The sequence below is a fragment of the Clytia hemisphaerica genome, unplaced genomic scaffold, assembly GCF_902728285.1.
Source record: "Clytia hemisphaerica strain Z4C2 unplaced genomic scaffold, Clytia hemisphaerica genome assembly, whole genome shotgun sequence".
Classification (NCBI taxonomy): Eukaryota; Metazoa; Cnidaria; class Hydrozoa; order Leptothecata; family Clytiidae; genus Clytia; species Clytia hemisphaerica.
The window spans coordinates 452,216-476,442 of record NW_027104530.1 but is presented as its reverse complement, the minus strand read 5'-3'; the positions used below and the strand labels follow the sequence as shown (position 1 = coordinate 476,442).

The 24,227-nt window shown below is 36.3% G+C and overlaps 1 protein-coding gene and 1 long non-coding RNA gene across 2 annotated transcripts; one reads left to right on the top strand and one right to left on the bottom strand.

The window, feature by feature from the left end:
* The first annotated feature begins 6,480 nt into the window (after positions 1-6,480).
* LOC136822377 (transmembrane protein 104-like) lies at positions 6,481-23,397 on the top strand. Its single transcript, XM_067078625.1, has 10 exons — positions 6,481-6,622; positions 17,082-17,203; positions 17,369-17,456; positions 17,708-17,783; positions 18,103-18,158; positions 18,643-18,673; positions 19,423-19,522; positions 20,325-20,415; positions 21,156-21,249; positions 21,772-23,397. The coding sequence occupies exons 1-10, from the start codon at positions 6,590-6,592 to the stop codon at positions 22,509-22,511; spliced, it is 1,431 nt and encodes a 476-aa protein (XP_066934726.1). The 5' UTR covers positions 6,481-6,589; the 3' UTR covers positions 22,512-23,397.
* LOC136822330 (uncharacterized) lies at positions 9,496-11,274 on the bottom strand. Its single transcript, XR_010848886.1, has 3 exons — positions 10,944-11,274; positions 10,596-10,669; positions 9,496-9,801 (listed from the first exon to the last, which is right to left on the bottom strand). It is a non-coding gene; the product is annotated as an uncharacterized lncRNA (long non-coding RNA).
* Positions 23,398-24,227: the final 830 nt, after the last annotated feature.

Here is a 24,227-nt window from a genome sequence, read left to right as displayed (position 1 = left end):
GACCACCTTCGCAATCAGATAGTACGAGTCCTAAGAAACGAGCTAAAAGGAATCGCAATCAGGACAAGGATTGCGTTGCTGACAACGTGAAAATCTCTGACGAAGCGAAAGTGGTGGAATATGGTTTGCGTAGACGTAAAAGATTACCAGAAGTGATCACCTTAAGCTCAGATACTGAAGATGAACGACCGATCACGTGTGTTTCCATGGTAACCAAAAGCCCTGGGATCAACGATACAAGTCCAAAGAAGAAAAGAGGTCGACCACGAAAGGATAGTATGAATAATAGTGATAGAGTATTGTCTCCTTTGGTGAATGATGTGGTTAGTCCGAGTAGTTCCGACCAAAAGAAGCTCGGGTCAACTCGGAAAAGTGATGCGACTGGTGGTGAGGAGACAACTCGTGAAAGTGATAATAATGTTGTTGTTATTGGGAAAAAGAAAAGAGGTCGACCTCGTAAAAGTGAAACTGTTGGTAATACTGGTGACGTACCAACCAAAAAGAAGAAGAAAGGGCGGAAACGGTTTTTCAATTTATATCCTGATGAAGATGAACAGCTTCCTTCTATGGTTGATATGAATCGTGTACCTGATCTAAAAGCACCCAACTATGTCCCAGACCACTCGGACCACGTGAATGGTTTCTTACATCATGACCGGCTGGGCACTAATGGTTTCCTCACTGACACTATTGACTGTAACTCGGATGTTAAGAAACGTAGATCTCTTCCGATGCCGATTTTACCAGCACCAACTCCTTTAGTCAAACCTACATGTCTACAAAGATTTGACCACCAACGTGAACCTATACAAACGAAGAGGAATCATGTCGTGGATCGCAACAGTGGCTTTGCACCAATCCGAAAATCTGATGCATTTCAGCTCGCTTCATACGCGCAACACGACCGTTTGGAAAAGAGAGTTGCCGCCCTACGACAGAAAAAATCACCCACTTCTTTACCGTCTACATTCCAGATTCAAAACCCGCCAACCGCCCAACCAACTATTCAGATGATACAACCGCCCATTTACCCTAAGTGTGACAAATGTAACATTAACTTCTTAGACAATGAAATGCTTAAACGACATATGGAATGCCATTCCCTCATCAATAGTGATGGTACGAACACGCCTAAAAACCCTCACAGTAACGCCCAACCACCCAGTCACAGTAACGCCCAACCACCCAGTCACAGTAACGCCCAGCCATCCAGTCACAGTAACGCCCAACCATCCAGTCACGTTTCTCCTCAAACAAATTCGAGACCTTCAAAGTCACCATGCTTTCTTCAAGAGTCTGGTATTGTGTTATCGGCAAATAAAATATCACAACCGAAAACCAAACCTCAGTTTATTGACTTATCAAAAGAACTTTTTGAATCGCGCGTGAACAAGAACCGAAAGTCGAACTCGAACAGTCCTCCAGTAGTGACGAACGGTTCCAATTCAGATAAAACCAATCGACGAAACTCCGATTCGAATGTCTCAACGAAATCGAACGATTCTCCATCGATGAATAAACGTAAACAAACCAAACCAAAACCCTTGAAAATCTCGCAAACAACTTCGCCAACAGAATCGGAATATGAACACACGAACTATGAAAAAGATGTAGAAATTCCGGTTGTAGAAATTCCTTCTGCGGCGAACACTAAAATTAAACAAGATTCATCTGTTCAACAATCATCTGAAGAAAATCCGACAAAAGGAAGCACTGAACAAAATAAATCATACAATATTAATATACCTTCCAACGATAAACAGTCCAATAACTTTTCTGAATATCCAAGAACTAAACCAGAGATTAATAACAACATCAACCGTCGGCGTTCAACTCTGAAGGAAAGTAACTTTCCTGCATCTAAGGGCCATAAACCAATCCCACCATCATTCTGCCAACCGTTACCACCGCCGCCTTTCCCGCCACAGATACCGTTTCACTTATACCCGCCCGCCCCAGGACAGTTTGTTGAGGGTGTCCCATTTCCTCAAACTATGTTTCCGCCCTTACCGATGGCAGTATATTATCCACCGAAACATGACGAAATGAATACTTTTGATGCTTGAGAATGATGGATTGTAGTAAATACTTGATATGGTTATGAGGCTTGCATTCTTAATTTTCAGACCTAAGTCGCTTATAAATATGTTTTATTTCTTCGTCAATCTTAGACTTAAACATCGTTGAAATTTTATTGTTTCCAACCAGAAATCACAGATTACAAACTTTGATTATTTCGACTTTGACAAAAACAGGACGCCAAATTCATGAAGGTTTTGCTAAGGACTTCTTTAAGCTTCCATAAGTTTAGTTTTTTATCTGGTAATCCCAATATTCATTCTATAATTTAGATAATAGCTTGAATCCTATTTTTAGGTAATAGAATATCGGCGTAATCAATGTATATCATTTTATATTTCATATTGTAAACTATATTTGCCAATTCGATAATCGTATTCAATTTGCGTGTTGAAAATCCTAAGAGCTTTTATGGTATTTGTGTAAGAAGCTATTCATGATTTTACTTTGAATTCGTCTGGACCATGCAATTCATCTGGGATTAATGACAGTTGCCGGCTAAATACTCCCAATGGATTTTGTTTCATTCTTGTCAGTACTCCCATAAGCCTAATAACCTACATCAGACTTAAAAGGCACCTGTTTCCCCGTCCGAGTTCGAAATAGTCAACTGTATTTTCAACTGTGAAAGCAAATTTCCTTTTTTTGGGTATTGGTATAATTTTCAACCTCACTCTGTTTATGTACAGCCCCTTCTCACAAACCCGGTAGGATTTTTTAAGCCAGTGGGGATAAAAATAACGGACTAAACTCGATGATTGATTTTCCCATATTTTTTATGGCTGGAGATGTCAATTCTTTTGTTTTCAAAAGTCAGAAAAATAAGTGGGGACAAAAATTTCCACCGGGGACGATATTTTGGACAATTTTTCCAATGGGAAGGGGCCCAAGTGGGTCTGTGAGAAAGGGGTTGTTTATATCAAGAGAGTAACTGAAATTTTGATTTTTCTCTCTAAAATCTTGGCTTTTTATAAGGTCTGCCCATGAAAATACGATAACAGCATCTCATTTATTATATATATATATTTTATCCAACATTTTACTTGTGTTTCTTAATTTTTCTTACCATCGTTGAGGTTTATTAATGATTGCTAAAGTTTATTTGCTTTAAGTAGTGCTACAATGCTACAATTAGGAAACCATGTCAGTTCTACTACAGGGTGTCCCGAAAAAAAGTCCTGTCTTAGAACACTTAACTCTGTTACAATTAAACATAAAGGCATAAAACTATGAAATATCTGTTGTGTAATACAACATTTTTATGAACGTCTCATTCAAGCAAAGGAAAAAGACATTAACGAGAGCATTATAGTAAAACACGTAAATACTGATTTTTGACGGACAAGAATCTTTTTACTTGTAAACATGTTTTGACACAGGACTTTTTTTGGGGACACCCTGTAGAGGTATTCCCTTGAAAGTGGCTTCTACGTGATAACTAAATAGAGTGCACAATTGAAGTGAATGCAAATTAGTTTTAAATTCGTAAACCCCCAATCACAATGAATAATAGGGTTCATTCTCATATTGGGGATTCCCTTACGAATAGTTGATCTTTGCTCGTACAGTGTGTCCCATAAACCAATCCTCTAAACAACAAATTTTGACAAAGTATTGCGTTATTAGAAGAGGAATTTTTTCAATGGGACACTTTGCATGGCGAAAAGCTCAAGAAGGTTGTGACATTTTTTTTTCGTTTTTTGTTCTTTGACATAATTTTTTAGCATCGTTGAACCTTGGCACAAACCCATGACCACGCAATAACTTTTTCCGTGCTTTTGAAGTTTTACAAGTTACTATTATATCTCTTGAATTATGTGTAGATCTCGGTTTCATAGCTAGGATAATCAACAGAATGCTTTGCTTTCATTGTCATGCACGATTTTTGCTCCTCTAAGTCGTTTTTAACTAAAATCAAAATGTAAATTCTGGTGACACTGATAGATTTTTAATGGTTCCCTGTGTTGGGAATTTTCAGATTTTTAAACTGATATTTTTAGCTTTATGAAAATAGCGTTACTTAGTTGGTTGGTTAAAATGTATAGATGATGACAATCAACTTCTATTTAGCATAGTTTTATCATAGACCTATAATTATTATATATTTACTTTGTTTATTTGGTATTTGGTAACACTCTTACTTATACATTTATGTCCATATTTTTTTCTTGAAAACGAAAGTAATAAAAGTTTTGTACAAAATAATAATCGCTTTGTCTGGTTATTTTTTCTTTGATAAGATATTAACTTTTCTTTTCTCCATCCGCTCAATTTTGTTCAATTTTTCGGGGATGTTAGGCCTGACAAACCCGAAGGGCTAGATGTCGTGCTTTATTTAAGCCATCACAGGCAAAAAAATTGAATGTCGGAAAAAATATTGCTGCTATTGTTTTCGAAAACCCGCAAAACTACTGATTGATCAAGCGCTGGAATTCTATTGTAATGTCACGTGACTTAGGTAGGATTTAATACCTAACCACGGCACACTTTTCAGCAAAAGTACGCCATATAGCCCTTCGGGTTTTACAAATCTATGGACAAACCTCGCCCCCGTGTATCCCAGGCTTTATTTACGTTACTGACTGACGCCAGAGAATACCCTGGTGTTGGCTGATGCGAGCTCCCCCTCTCAGGGGAACTTCTCAAAACAATACGTCATAAAAAATCTGACGTTACAAAGTTATACTGCTACCAGTAAGCATAAAAAGCTGATAATACGCAGGGAACGAGGTTGAGGCCTGAAAGACTTTCACAATTTCAAAAAAAGGACTTGAAAGATTAATGAGCTGACCTGACTGGCTTATGGAAAAAGAAAAACATTCTGACTTTTTTGGAACCCTTGGAAAGATTTCTCCTAAAAAAAATAGATTATCATCAAAATATCTGAATATCAATCATCATCGATTCGAATGGGGCGTTTTAGTGGCCTGAGGTTCAGGGGAAGGGGTACTAGGTTTACAGGATGACGGGAGGGGTGCCACCCGACTTTCGAACCATCTCTATTGATAAAACTTCTTTTGTTTAAAATTCTATTATGTTTAATCCTATTAAAAAGCGAATTCCCGGTGGGGGTCACTAGTGGCCGCAGTGCCTATAGACCAAAAGTAAGGCCAAAAAGCCTGGAGCTGTCTATTGTACTATTGTATAGACTACTTCAAATCCTACCAAGAGGAGATTCGCTTCTACAATCATGGTCGAAATCTATTGAGAATTAAGCTTATTTTCTTGTTTTTTCGAAATTTAGAGTTTGGGCAAGAAAGTCGATTTTGGGCCATCTCTCAAATTTAATCGGATATTTCAATTTGGCTCGGGTTTATAGACCTCCAGGCTATATTATGAGCCTTATTGGACCATTTTTGAACTTTTGGATCCTCAGATCTTAAGGTTTTAAGTGCTAAGTCTCATGTTAAAACTCAGAAATAAAACTCTCCGAACTCTACCCTTACAACGGTACAACCCGAAAGCATCCACCGAAGGAGGACTTCAAAATATCTGTTCTGAAGGCACGTTCCAGCTGGATATGGCGGTCTGTTCTTACCGAACTAAAGAAAAAAGTCTGCTGGAAAAAAGTGGTCTGTTCTACTGAAGATTGGGACCAGCTGGAAAAATATGGTCTGTTCTACTGAAGATTGGGACCAGCTGGAAAAATATGATCTGTTCTACTGAAGATTGGGACCAGCTGGAAAAATATGATCTGTTCTTATGAAAAAATAGTCTGATATCTTATATTTATAAATAACGTGTCTAAGAATTTCCTATCTGTTCTGAGGGAATTTTAAAAAAGTCCTGAATGTGGTTGCCTGGAGTGGCAGCTGAAAATTCTCCATCTGTTCTACAAAACATCTGGAAATTGTGGATCTGTTCGAACTGTTAGCTGGAAATTAAGTTTCTGTTCTTAAAAGTCCTTCAATGTCAAGCTGGAATTTAGCGATCTGTTCTTATAAGATTTTGTCAGCCCTGGTAGATAAGAACAGTTAACTCGCGTAAAATCAATCGCCTGGTAATTTCGTATCTGTTCTGAAAGTTTTTTTACCTCCTAGCTGGAAAAATATAACTGTTCTGAAGTAAAAATTTCTCGCCTGGAAAACGAGGAACTGTTCTTAATTTCGTGGAAATCCTTCCAGCTGGCAAATCAGAACAGATATCTGCAAATTTTAGGTCGGTGGCTGCTTCTGACAACCTACTTCAGAGCACTTAAAAATCGATAGCTTTCTTCCCGCCTTTTTTACGTCACATCACATGACGCGATATATGACGTTTTGCACTCCACCGTTTGATTTTTCTTCATTTTTTTTCTATTTTTAGCTCTCAAAAAGCCAGAGAGCTTTTAATTGTATCTACGGAGGAGTCTTTTGTAAACAAGTCACGAGATTCAAATCGAAAGTGATATCCAACAAAACCACAGTTTGAGACTTTTGTGAGAGATTGTTGCCTGCCAACTACATGGTCCTACCTTGTAAATACTTCACAAGCAAGATAGAAGTAAAGTGGCATCAAATTCAACATCGAAATGGCTGATGGTCAAGATGGATACACATGGCAGGTACCTAAATCTTTAATCTTTTGTTTTTAAATTATTTCAATCAGTTACATCAATATGCCTTCTTACCTGTCTTTAAAACCAGACGTCCGCGCTCGATAGGATCGATCATCGGAACGGCTCGATGACGGATCGATATGTGATCGATGGATTACTTAACGATCCGGATAGGAGATCGATGGAAGATTCAGCCATTAAAAATGTCTTGAGTATCGATCCTTCGTTGATCCATTATCAAGCTAGTATTTCAATCGAATATATTGATTCGTCATCAATTGTTAAAGGACCCTGCCGACGCACCGGACTTAACGAACACCGGACACGCGAAAATCCGGTGTAAAAGAGAATTTTTTTTACCACCGGACAATTTCTACACCGGACATAAGGAAGTCAGATGTCAGGTGTCGGAGAAGGATATTTTTTCCCACCGGACAATCAAAACACCGGACATGACCAGTCCGGTGCGTCCGGTGTTTCTTAATTTTTTGTTTCATAAATGTCCGGCGTCCAAAATTCCCTGTATGCAACACCGGACTGACACCGGACTTATTACATCCGGTGTAGCGAAAGGATACTTTTTTCCACCGGACAAATACACCGGACAGTCAGTGTAGACCTAAAGCTCTAAAACAGCATCTAATAACATGAAAACCAGAATATGATTCTTCAATGGGAATCAAAACTATAAAGTGCACTTACAAACATCAATTTGTCAGATCTAACAAAATTAATAACCGCACTGTCATCATTGACAATAAAACAAACGATTTTCTGTCAAGAGCCTTGTAAACATTCCAACAACTTCCATCGAAATGATCTATCACAGCTCAGTCTACCATTTTTAGCGCGGTCAGAGGATTGAGCCGAGAACGCTCCGCGAACTCCTGCGCGGGTGAAGATTTCAATCTGTCAATCATTTTCTCAAGCGAAGAGTACGCGAAGCGATTCTAGCTTTACGATAGTGCCGCGGGACATCAATGGATAGTATTCAATTATCATTATCCCTTTATTTTCATTCCTAGAACTTTTGCAAAAAAAAGGAAAAATAGAAAAGTTGTATTTTTTACTGCTCTATTCACATACTGAATTTGAAAGATCTTCTATGTGGTGTTTTTTTGCAAACTTCAAAAAACTGATTTTTGTCCCGCTTTTGCGGGACTTTGGCTTTTAAGTGCTTGAGTGCAGCATAGGGTACAAAGTCCAAACATGCGTTTTCCGTAATTTTTGTATGAAGAGTTAGGTCTATACTGACAGTCCGGTGCGTCGGCAGGGTCTTATTGTTAATCGATTCGTCATCAATTGTTAATCGATTCGTCATCGATTTGTTCTCGATCGTAAATCGAGTATGAGTCGATAGGGTCGATAAGATCGATAAAAGATCAATGATAGATCGAAAAATAATCGATAACTAATCATAAGCTTTAAAAAATCTTGAGTATCGATCCTCTATCAATCTCCTATCGGGATCGTTAAGCAATCCATCGATCACATATCGATCCGTCATCGAGCCGTTCCGATGATCGATCCTATCGAGCGCAGACGTCTGATTAAAAATATAAATAAAAGTAATCACGGAAAAGGATGCGAAAAAAAAAGACATAAGTGTGAGAACAGAGTAATCAAACTCGTTAGAAAAAGTACCATTAGAAATCATAAAAAATCAACCTGAATAAATGCAATCGAAATTCCAGAGAACTTCATAATTCCCCAAACAATGTTACATTACTATGTCAAACTCCCATCACATAAATTTTACAATTATGTCAGAGTAGACTACGCTCGCCACCGAAGAAGTTTATTTGGAAAGGGTAATTATATTTTATTGTTCGCTTCTTTTTTAAAGATTCGCCGGGTTGGAAAAGTATGAATTTCTTTGTACATATTTTACCTACCCCAAATATTTAGGAGGCTGAGTTTTAAACGAATCGTCAAGTTGGAACAAACGATAAATGTATCAAGGTCTCCCTGGTAAACTAACTCGGGTAATACTAGGGTAATACTCAAGTAATTGACGTGAGGTATACCCGAAAATCCCGATGAGCAATTTACTCGAGTATTTCGGGTCGAAAAATTCCAAAAATAGAAACCCGTCTTACCCGGGTAACTAGGGTTCTCGGGTTTACCTGATTTACCCGTTTACTCACGTCAGCCTCTTTACAGTTCAAACTCGGGTAAATCAGGTTTAAATATCAGTGGTTTTTGCGAAACATACTTGAAATTGTTTTGTTAAAATACCGCAAGAAAAAAGAGGAAGCATCACATTTTGCATTACTTTAGTTCATATATTTTCAGAATAATCACTTAAGAATTCACAAATACAGTTTAACAGCTTAAGGGTAATCTAGCTTCGAAATACACGATTTACAAACATAGACTGTCAACGATCTTTTTGGGGAAAAATAATTTGTTGACTGGCTCTTTTATCAACTTAATGTAACGTCTGTTCCAGCTAATTCAGAAAAGGCATTTTCTAGTTTTTGAACATAGAAACGATAGAAAGATGTTATAATAAAAGTAAAAATTCGTCCAAAAGATAATTTTGAGTGGATTAATAAGGCAAGTCTTAGTGATACTGTTAAGTTAGAAATAATTGCAACGAACCTAGCGAACTCAAATCAATCTGTTCAAAATTATCTTTCCAACGCGATATTACTTTAAAATATAATAATACTAATGTTTAAAAATATGACTTGGAACTGACAAAAGTAAAGCGAAAATGAGAATCTCTTATGAAAATTGATTTCCTTAAAGCAGTGTCAAGAAAAGTTATCCTTCAAAATTTTTGATAAAATTAATCTAGTATAAAATGAAAGTAAATTGATATAAATTCTAAATTCATAAATTGTAAATAATTTGTCTATTTAACACATTCATAGAATAAAAAAAATACTTTAACATGATTGTTCCTTAATTGATTTTTGATACATGCAATGTCCCATTGAATGTATAAGAGGTTCCAGTTCAAAAGCAGATTACAGTTGCACTCATTTGACATGACTAACCAGGAATAACAACTGTTTGGAACACATTATACAAGAAGCTGTCACCATCTAATATAGACACGGGGAACGTGTTTGAGACTGAAAATTCATACTGCAAAAGAAATGTGAAAACAACATCGCAAATTTGAGTTGAGTTAACCGAATTTGTCGCTGTCACGAAACTCCATTGACTTTCTTCACCTTAAAAATTAATGATAAATAATGATGTCATAGAAATTCAGTAAGGTTTTGAAGCGTTGTCCATTATTGTATACATTTAATGTCTGAATTTCCCTGGGGAGGGGTACTGTCACTGACGTGTCAATTTAGTGAATTTTAAAATATCCCAAGTATTTCTTTACTTATAAAAGCGACTCTGGTCAGCGACATATCCCCATCTTATTGCATGAGTGCCCTAGGGAGTCCTTCAACAAAAATTTCAAACCCTCAGAACTTGAAATGGCTTCCCTAAAAAATAGTATACTGGAATATATCATGATATACCTTAAGGGAAGAAATTTTCGCGGAATTTAATTTCGCGAACTAGAGTTTCAAAATGGCAAATTTTGCGGAATTTAATTTCGCGAATGAGCCGTTTTCAAAAGTTTCACGGAATTTAATTTCGCGATTGAGAAATTTCAAAAGAATTTTTTTAACAGAGAAAATGTTTTTCATAATTTTCATCGACATTCAAGACGATTTCAGTCACATTACCAAACTTTAACAACAAAATAATAACATCAAAGATGAATGTTTCAATGATAAGTCATGATTAAACTTCATCGCCTTCTTCTTCCTCCAAAAAATCGAATTTCGCGGAATTTAATTTCGCGATTTAGCCATTTTGATGTGTTTCGCGGAATTTAATTTCGCGAATTACGCCCAAATTCGCGAAATTAAATTCCGCGAAAATTTCTTCCGCGAAAATTTCTTCCCTTAAGGTAGATGACCTGTTCATCCGCCCAAATATCTTCGCATTGAAAAATAACACTTACTCGTTAAATGGGGAAGAATTTTTATCAGCTTTCGAATTTTGATTCAGTTGGTACTATGGTTGGAAGAGCCATGTCTAAAAAAATATTAGAATTTCTCATTACTGAATTGTTACCAAAAACTCCATTTAAATCTCAAGCAATGACTTTTTTAAGAATTTACGGAAGGCTACAAATTCTTGTTCACAGCCTTCAATGTACTGAGCTACACGTTTTTTTTTAAGAAACACACTTTTAAGAAACATGAGGCTCAGAATGCCTAAAAACCTATTTGTGATTTTTAAAGTTCAGCCATCTGTTTAACAGGCATCTTTCAACGTCTGAATAGTTAATCAGACATTCGGTACTTACTTGACTTGCGGTGTAATCTGAGTGAATTGTCAATTTTGAATTCTTTGTGCATTTTAGCTCTTGTTGGGGCTGAACCTGTCAAAAAAGAATGAATATCTAAAAATATTTTTCATTTTATATTGTTCTTTCCTGAGTGAGGGAAGCAGGGTACGCATGTTTTATTGGATTCTCTTTCTTGAGCTACACCCATCCAAAAACTATCAGTTATTCCCTTATGAACATTTATAAGGAAAAAAAAAATTATCTAACCTGAATGACACACCACAACCTAATTTCAGACGTTTCTAAAGCATAGTAAGTAAGGAAATTATCTAGTTATTAGGCCGGCCCAAAAAAAATGTTGCCTGTCTAATGAGTGCAATAAAAAAAGTTATTTGAAAGACAAAATCGGTAGAATTGCATTTGAAGCATTGCATAGTGCATTTTACGAATCTCATGAAAGATTTTTTTATTGTGCCAAAGTAAAAAAATGGAAATGGAGAAGTTTCAAAGAATTTTGCTGTTACTCAGCTAAAATCGAACCATTTTTGAAGTCTTGAGCTTGCCTTAAAGTTTTCAGCCTTGTTTTGAGGGTAAAATTCATGACCTCGCCCCTATTGAATCAAAATTTAAAAAAATGAAAAATACGCCAGATATTCACCCAAGGAACAAGTGTGCAAAATTTCATCTGAATCGGAATATTTTTGAAGTCTCAAGCCTGCCCCAAAGTTTTTAGCTTTGTTTTGAGACTAAAACATGTGGCCACACCCCTAAGAGTCTATATTTTGAAAAAATAAAAAAACGCTCCCAGATATTCACCCAAGGAACAAGTGTGCAAAATTTCAGCCGAATCCGACCATTTTTGAAGACTCCAGCTTGCCCGCTGCCCCAAACAAAGTTTAGCGGTGACAGACAGACAGACTGCACGGACATACTAACAGACATTCTCAGATTCTAGCTCAACTGAAGTTGAGAATATTATTTGTTGCCGGTTGGTAAAATTGGTAAGGCGACAAACTAGAATATGTTCTGTTCGCTTCATAAAACATCTTCAAATCCAGTCGGTCGGTCGGTCGGTAGTAAATTTTGTCGCGTTTTTTAAATCTAGGAAATCCCGAAGAATCAAGTCGGCAATCAACGAAATCTCTTGCCGCCATTTTTGATTTGCCAAATTAAATTTGCGCGCGCATGTGTGAACCTTATTTTCGGCTCGCGGGGGTATTGGCCCTACCGCGACGCCGAATTTCGACTTGAAAATTTCAATAAGGGTACATGAAAAAACTCAAACGGGACTCAATGTGGGTTAAGTAAATAAAAACTCGTAGCGAATGATGATTCAAAGAAGTGCTTAGCTATCAAAAACTTTTTCCAACATTTTTCCGACTTGTCCGACTCGGGATTTATGTTTTGAAGGTGAGTCGGCCGGGCGACGCGAACGGAACATGTTTTAGATAGCCGCCTAAACCAATTGGTAAAAGTTTAGGTGATTGTAAAAAAAATTTGAAGGGACTCCTCAGTGATAGTCAGAAAATCTGCCGTATACTATCTTTGCTTTCTGATCAGAATTAGTAAAGGCAAAAAGTAGTTGAGCTCCAGCTCCTGGACTACCTCAGTGAAGAATTGTTGATTTCTGAGATGCACTATTTTGGTTGGCCTTCAGACAAAATATGACAAATCATGCAACTGTGTTCGGACAAAAAAGCAGTCATAGTAGACAAACTTCCACGCTTGATTCCGACTGTTGTTGTTGAAGTAGAAGGTGTCGTACTCTAGTGAGATACACCCCAAACAAACACTAAGATTCTAGCTCTAAGAAAGGTTAAAAGTTTCCAGGAAACAATTTGTTGGGATTACTTTATAGACTTACTTGAAAAGATAAATAATATAAATGAGATATATTTTTGGCACTTAAGTTCAAAGAACACTCTGTTCTGAACTGAGGCTGAGAAAAGAGATTGATCAGAAGAACCATGAATCAAACCAACTTCCCCTGCCCAGTCAAATTTATTAAGAAAATAAAGAATTATAAAAGCATACATTTTTTTCTTCATCCAGTCATAGTCATTATCTTTGGAAAATTGAAGGCGATTTTCTTCATCCAGTTGTCAAAGTAAATTGTAAAATGAGAAGTACGAAGTGACGTGACCTTCCATCTTGAACTCTCTCGCAGAAAGAAAAAAAGCGCGCTCAAAATTCTCGATCGTGAAAAAAATATTTTTGCGGACGCGAAGGACCACTCAAAATTGTCCAATAACCCGAGTTCTTCAGGTAAGTACTCGGTGCGCAGGCGCGCGCTAACCTGGGTTTCCCGACTTTTAAAGTAAACCCGAAATACTCGAAAAAACAACAACCTGAACAACCCGTGAATTCGGGTTAACCCGATTTACTGGAAACGAACCGGACTTCCAAAAATAGCAATTTCAGGTAAGGTCGGGTGAACCTGATACACCCGAAATTGAACCCGAGTTGATTTACCAGGGCTGTTTTATTTACCCCCTGGTGACTTAACAAAAGAGACTTAACTCGATGTTACAATCCAATTATTGAAAGTTTGTCTCAGCTTTTTTATAATGAGCGAGACATACGTTCTCTGATTACGCAATTTTCATATTGACATTTTCGAGGCATTTTGATGTAACTGTCAATATTCAATAAAGAGAAGAAGACGACTAGCACTAGAAAGGGACTAGGGGCAGGCAGGCAGGCTAGCTCTAAAGCTCTAAAACATCATCCGAAAGCATCCAGCGAGGTCTTTTTTTTTTAAACATCTGTTTCCCAGGTATAGCCTTCCTGGAAAATTTGATCTGTTGGCCAAAAGTTTCAAAAATCTTATTCCTAGAAATGAAGATCTGTTTCTCCTCGAAACCTAAATTTTAAATCTCAAAATTAAATATCTTCCTTAGAAAATTTGACCTGGTTTCACAATTTTCAGAATTAAAATTTTGATATGTTGTCCCAAGTTTATAAAAAATGGGATATCTGTTTCCCTCTCCTGGAGATTTTCATCTGTTTCCCTTGCTTTTTGTGATTGATATCTCTGTTTTTGCCCAGAAAGTTTAATCTGTTTCCGATGCAATATCATCTTTTTTAGAAACAGATATCTGTTTCCCAATTTATTATGTCATCTCCTAGAAATATTGATCTGCTTCTCTCTGACAGTGTAGACCTAAAGCTAAAACCAGCATCTAATAACATGAAAACCAGAATATGATTCTTCAATGGGAATCAAAACTATAAAGTGCACTTACAAACATCAATTTGTCAGATCTAACAAAATTAATAACCACACTGTCATCATTGAGAATAAAACAAACAATTTTCTGTCAAGAGCCTGGTAAACATTCCAACAACTTCCATCGAAATGATCTATCACAGCTCAGTCTACCATTTTTAGTGCGGTCCGAGGATTGAGCCGAGAATGCTCCGCGAACTTTGTCAATCATTTTCTCAAGCGAAGAGTACGTGAAGCGATTCTAGCTTTACGATGGTGCCGCAGGTCGTCAATGGATAGTATTCAATTATCATTATCCCTATATTTTCATTCCTAGAACTTTGGCAAAGAAAAGGAAAAATAGAAAAGTTGTATTTTTTACTGCTCTATTCACATACTGAATTTGAAAGATCTTATATGTGGCGTTTTTTAGCAAACTTCAAAAAACTGATTTTTGTCCCGCCTTTGCGGGACTTTGGCTTAAGTGCTTGAGTGCAGCATAGGGTACAAAGTCCAAACATGCGTTTCCCGTAATTTTTGTGTGAAGAGTTAGGTCTACACTGTCTGATGACGTCATCAGCTGGATTTTCCCCCAGGTAAGCCCCCAAAAATAATTTTTTGGAAAACCTTTTTGCCAATGATAATTACCAATCTATCTTGAAACTTTTGGCAAAGTTTTAAAGCAATTGGTCAATTCATTCATGAGATATAGCAAATTATGTCATACATGGAAAGATATTTTCCTTAACAAATCCTTACAAAGGGTAAAAAGTACCTAAATTTGGACCCAGTATGAAAAATTGACCAGGAGTTAGCTTTGGGGACTGACCATTTCTTAAACTAGGATAGTTAAGGATTCCAAAAATGTATAGTTTATCCTGTAAAATCTTGGGTTAAGCAAAATGCCATTTTTCAGGTTTGGCTCCCGGATTATATAAAATTATCACTTTTTAATATTAGACATTGAAAATCTCAGCAAAGATCCAAAATTATAGCTAGAATGCATAGATTTCTTCAAAAATCAAAAATAATCACCCATTTCAGGAAAATGATAAAAAAAACAAATAAGTAAGTGTATTTTGTTGAGATCTTTTAGCTTATCAGTCAACAAAGAAGCAATACGTAATAGTTATCGGACAGTTGCGAGTACAATATGAGAAATATTTTACGAGTTCCAAGATTTTTTTGTACAATATTTGTAGCAAAGTGACATTAGATTGCTTCTACCGCTACAATACAACAACATTTTTCGTCAATTTATATTTTGTACATGTAAAACTAGATGGTTCCCGTCGTTGCAAACGCCGGTTTTGCTTATGCGCATCAAAAGCCCTTAGGATGATAAAGATGGTATTGTTGATGATGTTTATTTTTAAGGGGAATTCGAATTAGTTTTCATCAATCACGGGAGAACGTCGAGTAGTTTGAAGATTTCTTGTAAATACTTTTTTATGCTTCAAATTGAATGAGAGAATGCGACTTTAAATTTTCACCATAAAATTAGCTTAGTAAACAATAAACTGTCAATTATGAGAGTTTTTTCAGAAGTTTGAAGGCGATTTCAGTTTAATGGAAAACGGGGATTTATTGAGCAGTAGAACGTCAAATGTATCATCAGTGTATAAGAATGGAAAAGATATAAAACATGTAGCTGTAATTACGAATCATAGATGAAAATGAAATTTTAAACATGAAATAAAAACCACGACGTATCATCAACTCCTTATTCGAAAGACAATAAAATTCTTTTTGTCTCAAAACTGCACAAAATCCCTCTTTCATACTCAAATCAACCCCCTGACAAACCATTCGAAATTGCAGCTTTGCTACCATCTTGCGTTACACACATTTTTCATAAGCTCATTTATATAGCATCTCTATCTGGCCCTTGAAATAGAGTCCTTTTAAATGAATGACTAATGCATAGCATTGCTATCTGGTCCTTGAAATAGAGTCCTTTAAAATTAATGACAAATGTGTTTTAACATGTATTTTACAGGCTTGGATCCAAGCTTAGATCATAACTTCTGAACTTGAATTATAAGACCACAGACCACAGGGCGGCATTGGCATTCTCAAAAATCTACTTTGATTTTTTTCTGTGTATGCAATTTTTTTCGTCCACACTACATTTTCTTGCACATATACAGCAACTTTTTCACACCTCTGCACACAATATTTTTCCCACTTTCCCTTGCATCCTTGTTCCTTTTGTGCTCTTTTTTGCCAACAGGGGATTTGGAAAATTTTCTACATTTGGCTTTTTTCACGAACTCTTTAACTAAGGGCAAGCACCCAGCTATTAAGATGTTTCCTTGAAATTGAAAATGAAGCGAAATCACCCTGCACTCTAAATCCTGTAATGTTAGGAGTTTTAGTCTTTAGGCTGCACGTTGACAAGAAACTTTAAAGTATGCAAAGTTTTATTCAAAGTTTTATCCAAATCTGCAATAAAAATGAAAGAAAGCAGAAAAAAGTCTATTTTACTGATTGTTTTACTCCCACAAATTCTGATTACTCAATGCTATCACATATGCACTCTACAGTTTCTCCATAAGAGAATCTTCAAAGGTTGAACCTTGCTTTGATCTTTGATCAAATGATATTTTGAATGCAGTGATTGGCTAAAGCAAAACAATTGCACCAAAATTAAGCGCAAAATAGTTGCTTTTTTTTTCAAGCAAAAGGCAATGGAGTTTGGAATATTGACTGAACAACCTGGTTGTATTGTCACATTCGCCATATCCCTTTAGAGCAGACTATGGAATATGCAGAATGGATGATATGAGATTATGATTGCTTTGGCACTCTTTTCTTAAGTGGTATCAAATTTCCACTAATGAGTCAGGCGTATTTTTTTGCAGGTTTTACAAAAATTCTAATAGCAAGCACCCGATGACCTTTCAGCCATGCATGACACTCATTTGCTATCTTTGTTTATCTTTCAGATTGCATATGTCTACCTGTTCAACTTAATCGTTGGTGCAGGAGCACTGACCATGCCACAGGCTTTTGCACAAACTGGATGGGTTTTAGGTACAGTTGCTATGGCCGTTCTTGCTTTAATGAGGTAAAAAATCTTTTAAAATTACTTCAACACCAGCAAGGCCAAATATATTCAGATCAGATCTGATTCAGATTCAGATTTATTGTTCGACAGGTCTAACCAACCCTGATTGTTTGCCCTGCAATTATAATATAATAAAATAAGAAAATCGAACTCTTTTTTTTTCAGTTTTTGTACATCAACATTCATGATTGAAGCAATGTCAATTGGAAATGCAATGATCAGACTGAAAAATCAAAAGCAGCAACCCAATGTGGTGAGATTTTTCATACTGATCATTTGAAGCTTAACCTATTGTTCATTTTTTGGTTTTTTGAATAAGTGGAGAGTTTTTTTAATAGGGATCAGTCCTTGTGTGTCCTTGTGATTTTTAACCTTTTAGGACTTAAAAGATATTTAAACACATACAATTAAAAGTCTTTCAATACTAAGTATCACATTTAGATATTTAATTGATGACATTTTACAGATATTTCATACTTAAATTATTTTTTTTTTCTTTCATAGATTTCGAGGACTCCTGACGATCCAGATGACAGTGGAAATGAACTAGAACCTGCAGAAGGGTCGCCATTACTTATTAGTAAGAAATGATGTGACCCCTTTTAGAATTTTTGTATCAATTTAGTATATTCTAGTGAGTCATTTTTTAACAATTTAAGAAAATAAGTTTAATAAATGATTTACGACCCCAGTCGAGGAGGACTCTACATACCCTCAATCATTATCTATATTTGCTGAACATCGAGCAGAGGGGCATCAAATACCATTACTTTTGATATGACCCAACTAGAGGTCAAACTCAAAACATGATAGTCAGATATTCTACCGTATGCTATAGCCGCTATAAAAAAGCACAAAAACACAATGAGCTTATTCACTTTCCATTATTTTTCCTTTAGATTCAGATGAACATAGTAGCGGTGACCTTTATGGAATCGATAAGAAAGTTGAAATGGTATGCTAGGATGTTGGATAAAAACAACCTCGTTCCCTGCGTATTATCAGCTTTTTTATACTTACTGATAGCGCTAGATAATACCCTGGCATTGGCTGGTTTTCGAACGCGTAAGATTACGTAATTCAAAAACAAAACGTCAGATTTCATTTGTTCCTGGGTTTGAAACCATTGCATTGCAGTGCAACTTTGTAACGTCAGATTTTTTTATGACGTATTGTTTTGAGAAGTTCCCCCTCTGAGAGGGGGAACGCGTATCAGCCAACACCAGGGTATTCTCTGGCGTCCATCAGTAGTATAAATAAAGCCTGGGATACACGGGCACGAGGCTGGGATAAAAATACCTTTTTTTTTCAAATACTAGAAATTCATATCAAGGGATGAGCAAAAGCATAGAAATTTGAGTTCTTTTGGCCCAATTTAGCTGATCAAAATTTTGATTTTTCCACTATTATATTTTTTCTTATTTTTATCTCGATTATAGGGGGACTTGGCTGAGATGTTTTTCAGTAAAGGTATGTCACATTCTTTAATAAAACTCAGAGCCTTCTAGACAGGAAACTTTTTCTAAAATTACCAGATCTTGCACTGTAACCCTAATCAGTCAGAGATTTTAGGTCCATTTTTGGTCTCTTGTTGTTAAAATGAATGATAGTGTTTTTCCAATTCTCTCATTATTACACCCCCTTCTCACAGACTGGGAGCCCTTCCCACTGGAAAAATTGGCCAAAATATCATCCCCGGTGGAAAATTATCCTCCAATTTTTGTCCTCGCTGAATATAATCAAATAAACTAATCCTCATTGTAAAATATTATGCTATTTTTCCAATCCCCACTGGATTTTCTGACTTGAAAACAAAATATTTGAAATCCCCAGCCATGATACATATTTGAATATCAATCCCCATCGAGTTTTAGTCCGTTGTTTTTATCCCCACTGACTGAAAAATTAGAGTCAATATTTTACGTGGATAGCCCTGTAATCTAGGACTTTCAAACAGTCTTTCGATTTTTTTCACGGGGTCCACGGCCAGCCAGCTCGGCTATCTATGAACTGAATGGAACATTGGAAGGAGCGGGAATTCGAACTGCGAATCCCTGGTTTGAGACACTGACACCTCTGACCACTTGACCATCGCTCCTTAATTCCTACCGGGTGTGTGAGAAGGGGGTGTATTATTACGCGCTGCATTAATAACTTTTCCTATTCTTGAAAATCACTCTCCAAAAATTACTAACGGTGATTCTTTTAATTCTCCTTAGCTGGATTGATAGCTTATTATGTGGTGATTGCACTATACTTATATGGTGATCTTGCAATTTATGCTGCTGCAGTACCAAAATCTATGACACAGGCCATCTGGTGAGTACATATGATAAGGCGAGACTAATTTGATTGGTTGTTTTACGGGCCCGACTGACCCTAAAATTCCAAACATCGAAGTAAAAATGAAATTGATTTTGTTACTACTTTTTTATATTTTAATTGCTTTACAGAATGCAAAATTTTCAAATTTTTTGTAGTTCTTCCAAGGTTTTGAGAATTTTATGTTCAATTTTTCATTTTATCCATAAAGCTTTTTGTGTCTTTTTATTTTCTATTTCGCATTTTTGTCAAGATGTAGTAGTGTTTGCTGCCTTTTTGGGAGATTTTATAGGTGAAATTCCACTTTTATTTTATTTTTTCACCGACCGACAGACCTTCTTTTTGGGTAGTCTGGGCCGTAAAGCGATAAATTAAATTGACCTCGCCTAATGCCATAGTATCACCTTTCTGAGCATCAGTTGGTTGATTCGGTTCAATTACATTATACCTCCCCAGTCCGGCGCTAGGGGAGGGGAGTACTGTACGGTCCGGTACGGGTGCCGACACCCCAGATTTGAAAAATCGTAATAATTTGCAAGTTGAACAGGATTATTTGAAGTATGACCATAAGAAAAATACTTTCTTGGAAATAGAAGCATCGTGTATAGAATCCCAAATCCCAAAATGTGGAGTTTTCATTTTGTTCAAAATTTAATTTTGAAGAATGGATAACAATAACTAACAACTCAAAGAATGCCGTCCAGTTTTTAGAGAGAGTCATGAAACCTGACACAAATAGCTACTTTGATGCTACTTATTCTAATATAACCTACTTTTTTTTCAATTCTCTTTTTCATAGTGGCGGTGGTAGCAAGCTGTTCGAAAATGGAGACTTACCGTGTGGAAACGTTTCGAGTATGTCAGTTTTTGATATGTACAGAATAACACTTGTAAGTGATTGAATAAGCGTTTGCTTATCTTTTAAATTTGTTAATTTATGTTGATTTAGATTTTGTCGTTTTCCTATTGAAAGAACCTTTATGAAAGTGAGAAAATGCCTTCTTCGCAACATTAAAAAATAACTACAAATTTCACCATCCACAACCCCGACCGTAAGTGACTGTAGCACCCCTACGTAATAATGAATACTATTCATTCCTCTTTGTGTTTTACGTATGATAACGACTAACAGTTTATAAAATAAAGATATACGCATGCGTTTTAACTTTTTTGAAAATGTAACAATAGATGCGAAGTAGCCACTTTCTCTATGTGTTATAAAACACAAATGTAGTCTGATTCGCAGACCTATAAATCCTATAGAAGTTTGTGTAAGGAATTTAGAGACCTAAAGGATAAGAAGAGGACCCATACCCATCAGTCTTTGCTCTATACAACGGCATTAAGAGTATCTGTACATATTTTTGACGTCATCATACCTTGATAGAATCGCTGAGTAAAGTATTATATTGAGATGTGAATAGGCCATTTGACAGTTGCAAAGCGTAATAGAGAATCAAGACCACTGCGTGCTAATGGCGACTTCTGTTATTCCAATGTTTTGAAATTTTTTGAAGATATTTACGTCTAACCAACAGAAAGCCGTTGTGGAGACGCAATCAGTCCTGATTACCCATGATCCATTTCGTCTATGAAATGGCCTATGAAAAATTTTGTGTTTCTTTTTCAGCTGATCTTTGTGGTTTGTCTTTGTCCTTTTGTCTTCTTCAACCTGGCCAAAACGAAATTCCTACAAATTGCAACCACTATTTTTAGGTGGGCCGGTAAGAGCTTAAAAGTGTGTTTAAGACTTTCAAACTTTTAGAAATTTTTTATTGTTTTACCTTGGGCCCTTCCACCACGTCACCACGGGGCCTTGTAAATCTATCCTTCAGCCTTGAAAGCCTTGAAGACCTTGAAGATTTCTCGATTAACCTTTAAAAGGTTCTATTGAAGTAGCATGTGTTTGTCTTTGTTTTGTCTTAAGGGCTGTTAATGCAGGACTACAAATTCTTGATTTGCTCGCTATCATCTTATTATTTTTTTGTGAACAGCAAAAAGCTTTTCATCACGAGTCATGCTTTAAGTTGTATATTTGAACCAATTTGAATTGAAAGAAGCCAAAATCAAAATCAAAATCAAAACTCGTGGGAAATTATTAAAGTTAGTTAGAAAAACCTTGAAAACCTTGAAGCTGGTGAACAAAATTCAGTAGACACCTTGCAAAGCCATGTCCCCTAATATCAAAATAACTCCTAGAGCACATGAAGTACAAACTGAAAATCTGTATCTTTTGTTTCTCACAGCTTTCTTATGCATGGTTTCGTTAGCCGTCAATCGAGTGGTACACAAAAAATCGACACACCGTGCAGTCATATTCGAATTCAACGCATTACCAAACTTCTTTGGCGTTGCTGTGTATTCATTTATGTGTCACCATTCCTTACCGTCAATCATTACACCCGTCACAAACAAACGCCGTATTCTTTACGTCCTGTTCGGTGATTTTGTTGCCGTATTTTTTTTCTACATGTTACTCGTCACGACGGCTGTCTTCGCGTTTAAGGTTGACGATTTGAAGGATCTGTACACGTTAAGTTTTACGGATGCTCCCGACGTTTTGAAATACTTTTTAGAGCTTTTTCCCACTTTCACACTGAGTACAAATTTCCCGATCATTGCAATCACTTTACGTGAGAATCTAAAGAATCTGTTCCTCAAAGAAAACAAATATTACGGTTTGTTTGTACGCCGTTTCTTGTTCCCGCTGGCCGTTATTATCCCGCCCATTATTATCGCTTTTGCTACTGATGACGTCGAAATGTTGGTCAGTATTACGGGAACGTATGCCGGAGCTGTTATTCAATATGTCGTCCCTGTCATGCTTGTATTCTACGGGCGACGGAGTGTCCTTGCAAAGCTCGGAAATTATATCAATAAAAATCGCTCACCGTTTAGGAGCCAAGGATGGGTGTACTTGATAGTAACTTGGTATTTCGTATGTACTGTTTTTGTAACTGTCAATAAATTCTATAAATTTAAGTGATGTGCTTATTTTTGTACACACAAACGATTGTTAGCACTGCTCACTATGCTTATAATGTCAAGCATTACTGACTTAGTATCCTCTTTATGAATTATGATATCACATAAACATTGGATATACACGCATAGGAATTATGGAAAGTTTATGTAGCATGCAATTCTAAATTATTTTCAACTCAACTGATATAGTTACTTTGGTATAGCCAGTACACAAGACACTTAATAACGCACCAGAACACGAATGGGTATGTACTCGAACTGGCATCATACGATCAGGAATGTTTAGGTTATACTTGTGCTCATCTTTACCAGACTCTTCCACTCGATACAATCGATAACTTTTCCCAATCGATGGGTTGGATATCAATTGATTCCGGTAATCGATAGAAAATCGATAATTAAGATTTCAAGGGAGGCTTGATTGCCTATCGATTGATTAGCGATTGTTTATTCATCGGTTGGCTCTATGATTATCGATCGGTAAGAAAAAACAATCGATGATCGATTGCTAGTCGAGGTTTTAAACTAGACTTGATTACCTATTGATTAGCCGATTGGTCATCGATTGGAAAAATATATCGATTGTATCGAGTGGGAAAGTCTGGTCTTTTATATTCAATACAGGGTGTCTGGAAAAAAAGTATCGAGCCGTACCACTTCTATAGAAAGAAAGTTCTTTGTGTGTGTTTTACTAAATTTGCAATGTTTATCAAAGTTTCTCTCTGTGTTATATTAATTGTCATGAGACATCTTTTATGAATAACTTTTACAAAAAAACAATTCTCAATAACTTTAACGTCATGAAAATTGTAAAGAAAGTTAATTCTTTTTAATCATAATGACTTGTAAAAACAATTAGGTCGTGTTCAGACCAAGGTTTAAAGCAATTAGGTCTACATGTTTCTTTTATATTTCTTTTGTATTTAACGGCACGCTTCTCATTTGTTAAACCAAAGTTTAAAAAGGAATCACCCTCTGGTTTAAAAAAAAAGTTCTTACGATTTCGGTACAGTTTTCTGAATAGACGAAATCAGAATTCGCAAGTGAAAAGCATGCTCCTTTTGTGAATGAAGAATAAAAACCGTGAAATTTATGACTTAGAGACGCTCGGAGCATGTCTAGCAGTAATGGCTTCAACGAACACGAATTAGTGTTTTGCAGAGGGATTCCCTGAAATCTTTTTTGTTTCAAAGTATCTCAAGAGAGAAGATGACATGATTTAAAGTTAGGAAAGGAGATTCCTCGAGATCGCCAATCGATGATGACAAAAGAAAAGTGATTATAATTGAACTCCCATATCAACAAAGTACTACTTAAACCTTAAACTTAAACATTCAGGTCTGAACACGACCTTATTGTGTTGGTATACATTTTGTTAAACACACACAACAACCTTTTTACTCAGAATCATGTTCGAACTCGATACTTTTTTTCGGGACACCCTGTATTAAAAACCAGACTGCATTGAGCTGAACATGTCTTAATTACACAGCTGCAATACTTTCTGCAAACAATAATGATATGATTAATTAGTGAGGGAGTGTTCGTATCAATGCTGTGTAATACATGCTACTTAAAGTGTATGGTCAAGCTGGAGTTTTTACAAGGTTTTTGATGATTCGGTTGGTCGTTGAATCTTGAGACAAAGGATTTAATTGCATTTTCTAAAGAACGCGTCATCTCTATTATTTCAAATGACCAATTAGTGAAGTATCTT